The following is a 6,375-nucleotide window of genomic DNA, read 5'->3' on the forward strand; positions in this document are numbered from 1 at the left end:
TTAATCACTGAAGTTAGCATAATTTTTCTTTACTGATTTAATTGTATGTGACAAGAACACAGGCGCTACTGTGTTTATTACCTAATATCCTATAATCCTGCCATACATTTGTAATAAATACTTTATCACCTCTGTTGCAGACAAGTGGACTGTTTACAGAGGAAAGATTGTCCAGCTCCAATAAATGTGTTACTCTTAACTTACTGGAACCCATTTTTATTGCTAAGAGTGTCAGCTGGATGGCTCAGGGATAATCTGGTAAATAGCTGGCAACATGGCTTCAGATTGACAAGATCCTGCATGACCAAAGAGAGGGGCTGTAGAAGTTAAAAGCTATAGAAATTCAATGTAAAACTTGGACATTAGCAAGAAATTGGCTGAAGGAAAGAAAGTAGGGGCTACTTGTTGGCAGGGGATGCCAGGACAGGGCAAAATATTGGGTGGAGTGCCTGAGGGATTGCTGCTCTTTCTGATCTACAACCATGACTTCCATACTTTTGTACTCTATGCCCCTATTTACTTTCTCAAACTGCCCTGCCACCTTCAACTATTTGCGCACATATACCCCCAGATCTCTCTGTTCCTTGTACCCCTTTTAGAGTTGTAACAACCCATAGCGCGAAACAAGACATTGACTAACGTACACAAGATCGAACTTACATTTATAAAGCACCTTCTCACCTCAGGACGTCCCAAAGCTCTTTACAGCCAATGAAGTACTTTTGAAGTGTAGTCACTATTGTAATGTAGGAAAATGCAGCAGCCAATTTGTGCACAGCAAGATCCCACAAATAGCAAAGAGATAAATGACCAGATAATCTGTTTTTAGTGATATTTATTAAGGGATAAATATTGGACGGCATCTCCGACACTCCCTCAGTACTGCATGGAAGTGTCAGCCTTGATGTGCTCAAGTCTCTGGAGTGGGGCTGACTCAAAGGCAGGAGTGCTACCACTGAGCCAAGGCTGGCACTTAAAGAATTACTTTTGAAGTGTAGTCACTGTTGTTTAGGCAAACACAACAGCCAATATCTGTACAGCTATTTCCCACAGACAGAAAATTAGATGAATTAGCAATTGCTTTTTGGTAGTGTTGGTTGGAGGAACACTGGCAGAACACAGAAAGTTCCTGCCCATCTTTGAAAGTGCCATGGATCTTTTTGTGTGAAATATATATTATACAGAAACACACAAAATTACCCATGAAGAAAAATAAACGGAAACTTAGAGTTTTAGAAATAAATAGTATGTGTTCATTCAAAGAATTAAACAAAATACAACTTATGATCTAATTTGGTACAATACAAAACAATGGCTGTGACAAATACTGCTTTGACCTGCTTTGTACATCACCAATTACACATAGAATACTTTAGGATATGGTGAGTTGACTCTAACTGCTCCACCATTGAGGATTTAGACTTCGATTCATGAATCTCCGTCATCATAGCATATTCACAGCACACAGTGGAAAGGTTTCGTTTTATTTTAATATTGCTGTTGGTCTGGAAGCCAGGCCAAAGCAGCCCAGAGAAGGATAGTTAGTTAAGAGAAGCTTGAAACTGGTTTAACTGAAGATCTATTAATTTGTATCAAAACCAATTGCAGACAAGGCTAGAATGTCACGGTAGTACTTTGTAATGAACCAGTAAAGAAACTGCAAGTACACAACAAGTCAGTCAGCATTTGAAAATAGAAAAAGGATAGGTTGATGTTTCAAATAGAATTGATGTAGGGTATTTACCCCAAACATTGACTTGTCTTTCCTCTTTTCAGATTGAATCTGGCTTATTTTTCCCCTTCCCTAGGGTACCGAAGCCAACACTCTGCCTAACGATTAGCGAAAGCAGCAACAACCAGGAATTGAATTTAGTTACTTCTTGGCCTGTATGGATGTAACCAGAATCTGTTTCAACCAACAGCCAATTTACTTCATGTGAGCACTAGCTCCAGCATTATAAAAACTAGCAGTTTAGTGCTAGAAGCAATATGTAAACTTTCCATTCACTACAGCAACAATTCACACAGATCAAAATATGTGATACACTGGACTGACAAACAAAAACAAATCCGTCCATTAAGTTATTAAAATTAACGAAAGTACACACGCATGAACGGCAATGCATTCAAAGCAGGAATCCTCCCTTCATTCTGAATTATTTTGTTTTTGTCCCCAACCTCCAATCTCATAACTCAGTGACACTCAGAGGTGTAGGTCTTTTTCCTGACTTGGCTATTTCTCCCTTTGGCTCCCTGAATGGGTTCGTTGAGTTAAGGCAGGTTTTCTCACAATGAGTCTTTCAAAGGGCGATTAGGTCAGTAGCATCAGTTGGGAAAACAACTGGAAACTAAATAGTGAAAAGGTGTGTGGTGAAAAATGTTCAGTCACTGAAGTGTCCACACGCACGCACCAAAAATGTCATTCAAAAGAAGAGAAATCCTCCCCCATTTTGAATATTTTCATTTTCTTCCCACTATCTCCAATCTCATAAGTCAAGGATACCCGGAGATGTCTTGGGTTATCTTCTGCTGGAGTTAAAGTTATTTTTCCTTTTATCACGGTGTCCTGGAAGACTTGGACAGGTTCGTCCAGGTAAAGCAAGGACTGTTTCCAATGCGTTTCCTCAGCGAAAGGCGAAGTGGACAAAACAACTGGCTCAAGGTCATCAGCATAGACATCAGCTGTCATGTGGTCATCAGCACCGGCATTAAATGCATGGGGGCCATCACCGTTGGCTGTGACTGTGTGGGGGCCGTCAGCATTGACACCAATGGAACGGGCACTGGCTACACATGGGGCATTGGCACTGGCTGCATGCCGACCATTGACACCGGCTGCACGTGGGCCATAGGCATCGGCGCCGGCTGCACGGGGGCCATAGGCATCGGCGCCGGCTGCACGGGGGCCATAGGCATCGGTGCCGGCTGCACGGGGGCCATAGGCATCGGCGCCGGCTGCACGGGGGCCATAGGCATCGGCGCCGGCTGCACGGGGCCCATAGGCACCGGCTGCACGGGGGCCATAGGCACCGGCTGCACGGGGGCCATAGGCACCGGCTGCACGGGGGCCATAGGCATCGGCGCCGGCTGCACGGGGGCCATAGGCATCGGCGCCTGCTGCACGGGGGCCATAGGCATCGGCGCCTGCTGCACGGGGGCCATAGGCACCGGCTGCACGGGGGCCATAGGCACTGGCGCCGGCTGCACGGGGGCCATAGGCACTGGCGCCGGCTGCATGGGGGCCATAGGCACTGGCGCTGGCTGCACGGGGGCCATAGGCATCGGCGCTGGTTGCACGGGGGCCATAGGCACTGGCACCATAGGCAGTGGCACCGACTGCACTGGGGCCATAGGCACCGGCGCTGGTTGCACTGGGGCCATAGGCACCGGCTGCACGGGGGCCATAGGCATCGGCGCTGGTTGCACTGGGGCCATAGGCACTGGCACCGGCTGCACGGGGGCCATAGGCATCGGCACCGGCTGCACGGGCAGACGTGGGGAAAATAACAGAAAACCAGACAGCGAAAGCATGCATGGTGGCGATGCCGAAGGAGGAGGCGGTGAACAGGCCGCCCAGCTCCCCGAGCTGCTGCTCGGTGACCGTGTAGAGGTCGATGGAGGCGAACCTGGCCGGCCGGGCCAGCACGTCCTCGCCGTGCAGGGCGCCCACCGCCATCTCGTCGTTCATGAGGCAGCGGCGGGCGAAGGCGGCCATGCAGGCCATGTCGACCCCGTGCCGCTCCCTCACCCCGGCCCAGAAGGCCAGCCGCTCCTGCAGGGCCGGGTCGGTCACCGGGGCGACGTAGAGCTCGGCCCGGCAGGGGAAGAGCAGGCCTCCGGGCTTGAGCCAGCGGTCGCGGGCGTGGAGCACGCTGCGGAGCATCGACTCGTACATGAGGCCGTAGCCCATCCACTCGCTGACGATGGCGTCCACCCGCTCGGGCAGGCGGGCGTCCTCCACCCGGCCCCGCACGATCTGGATGCGGCCGCTCAGCCCGTTGGCCTCCACCACCTCCCGCGCGCGCTCGGCCATCACCATGCTCGCCTCCGACGCGTACACGCGCGCCGCGCCCGCCTGCGCGCAGAAGACGCTGAGGATCCCCGTGCCCGCGCCCACGTCCAGCACCGTCAGGCCCCGCAGTAGCCCAACTCCAGCCCCAGGCCCCGGCTCGGGCCTACCCCCCGGCCTCGGTCTGCACCCCCACTGCAGCGCCCGGCGGTACGAGCCGGTCCGGGCCGCGTCCGCGATCATCTCCTCGTGGATGGAGACGTCCGAGTAGGAGTGGAAGTAAGCGCCGTCCTGGCGGTCCCGGGCCTCGGCCACAGTCCGAGGGCTCTCCGGGGCCTGGGCCTCCGAGTCCGTCACCGGCCTCTCCGCTACCCGCAGGTCCCGGGCCTCCGACTCCATCCCCGGCCTCTCCGCTACCCGCAGGCCCCGGGCCTCCGACTCCATCCCCGGCCTCTCCGCTACCCGCAGGCCCCGGGCCTCCGACTCCATCCCCGGCCTCTCCGCTACCCGCAGGCCCCGGGCCTCCGACTCCATCCCCGGCCTCTCCGCCTCCTGCCGGCTCCGGGCCTCGCTCTCCGTCTCCGGGTCCCGGGCCTCCAGCCTCGGTCTCTTCACCTGCTGACAGCCCCACATACCCGGCTCCATTATTGAGTCCTGGGCGCGGGATTCATTGTGTTTCTCGGTGCCTGGGCCCGGCCTCTGAGCGAGCCTCGGCCTGTCCTGCTGGCTGACCAGCCGGCCAGGGACTTGGAGTGTGGGGCCCTGCTTTGCCCTTCCAGCCAGCCTCCCTGCTGCCCTGCCCACCGGGCCTGTGTCGAACAGAGTGGCTGCAGCGACACTGAGTGCAGCCTGAAGTTTCCCTTCAGTGCCAGCAGGTTTCTTGCAGCCGCCACCTACTTAGGAATATGGGAATTGCTAGATGAGAAAAGACCACAGTCCATCGAGTTCACCTTCCGCCATCCCGTTAGTCGCATGATCCAACAATGATGGAATTGTTGGCTAACGATAGCAATCAATCCCCGACAGCAGACACAGACATGACAAAAGAAAAACCCCAGTGGTGGAGAGCATTGGGCACCAAAGGTCCAAAGTCACCTGTTCCTTCCAAGCCTGCTGCACTCACCGCACGTCATGTCTCAATTTACTCATATACTGCCCACCCCAAAGCTAACCTTTCCGATCGCGATCCTCCGGCCAAACAAATGAAGGGTTTGTTCCAGCCCCAAATCTGCCTGCACCTCATGGTGTGTCAGTCATGGCTCAGTGGCAGTACTCTCGTCTCTGTGTCAGAAGGTTGGGGGGTTTAAACCCGACTCCAGAGACTTGAGTACGTAATCTAGGCTGACACCACTGAGAGAGTGCTGCACTGTTGGAGGTGCCGTCTTTCGGGTGAGATGTTAAATTGAGGCCCTGTCTGCCCTCTCAGGTTGATCTAAAAGATCCCATGGCACTATTTCAAAGAAGAGCAGGGGAGTTCTCCTTGGTATCATGGCCAATATTTATCCCTCAACCAGCATCACTAAAACAGATTGTCTGGTTACTTATCTCATTGCTGTTAGTGGGATCTTGCTGTGTGCAGATTTGCTACCACGTTTCCCATTTTTTAAAAAAGTACCTAATTGGTTGTAAAGCACTTTGGGACATTCTGAAGTTGTGAAAGGTGCTATATAAATGCAAGCTCTATCCTCTTTCTTTAAGGGAGTAAATAAACCAGATGTTACCTTCATAGAGACAGGGAGGGTTACAAGAGCCTCAGAAAGTATTTATTTTAAAAATTAGTGGGTTTAAGAGAAAGAATTTGAAACAGCATGCTATTGTTAAGAATGTGAATTTTGTAATATTATAGCCAAAGACTGCAGTCCTGTGCCTATATGCCAGGGATGAATTCAACCCACAGTCAAACACTTGAAATTTTTTCAAAGGTTAAATGTTATGTATATCCTCACGACCAACACCCAGATAACATAAGATACAGTCGCGGATGATACATACATTACAGTTGGTTGAGCTCACCACTCCAGATATTTCCCTTCTTTATCTCCCAACCTTACTGTTCTTGCTTTTAAGCTTAGCTAAAAGGCCATTACATCAACTCCTCCATGGCCTTCACTCTTGGTTTTATATTAGGTATTATTAGCTCAACAAACCAAGACTCAAAAGGCTCCACAGTATCATCTCAGGACATAAATTATGTATTTACTGTACAGAAAAGAATAAACATATATCTGTATCCATGAGAAGATTAGAATTATGCATGGCTATTTTATATGATGACAGTTCTGCCTCACTGATATTGCCTGCCAGCTCCATTTGCAGGTTTTTTAATTCTCTTGGAGAGGGTGCAGAAGAGATTAACCGGAATGGTA

The 6,375-nt window shown here is 51.2% G+C and overlaps 1 protein-coding gene across 1 annotated transcript; it reads right to left on the reverse strand.

Moving 5' to 3' along the window:
* Positions 1-820: 820 nt before the first annotated feature.
* LOC137344791 (uncharacterized) lies at positions 821-5,069 on the reverse strand. The gene has a single exon (XM_068007947.1). The coding sequence runs from the start codon at positions 4,652-4,654 to the stop codon at positions 2,420-2,422; it is 2,235 nt and encodes a 744-aa protein (XP_067864048.1). The 5' UTR covers positions 4,655-5,069; the 3' UTR covers positions 821-2,419.
* Positions 5,070-6,375: the final 1,306 nt, after the last annotated feature.

This window comes from Heptranchias perlo, chromosome 28 (genome assembly GCF_035084215.1).
Source record: "Heptranchias perlo isolate sHepPer1 chromosome 28, sHepPer1.hap1, whole genome shotgun sequence".
In the NCBI taxonomy this organism is placed as follows: Eukaryota; Metazoa; Chordata; class Chondrichthyes; order Hexanchiformes; family Hexanchidae; genus Heptranchias; species Heptranchias perlo.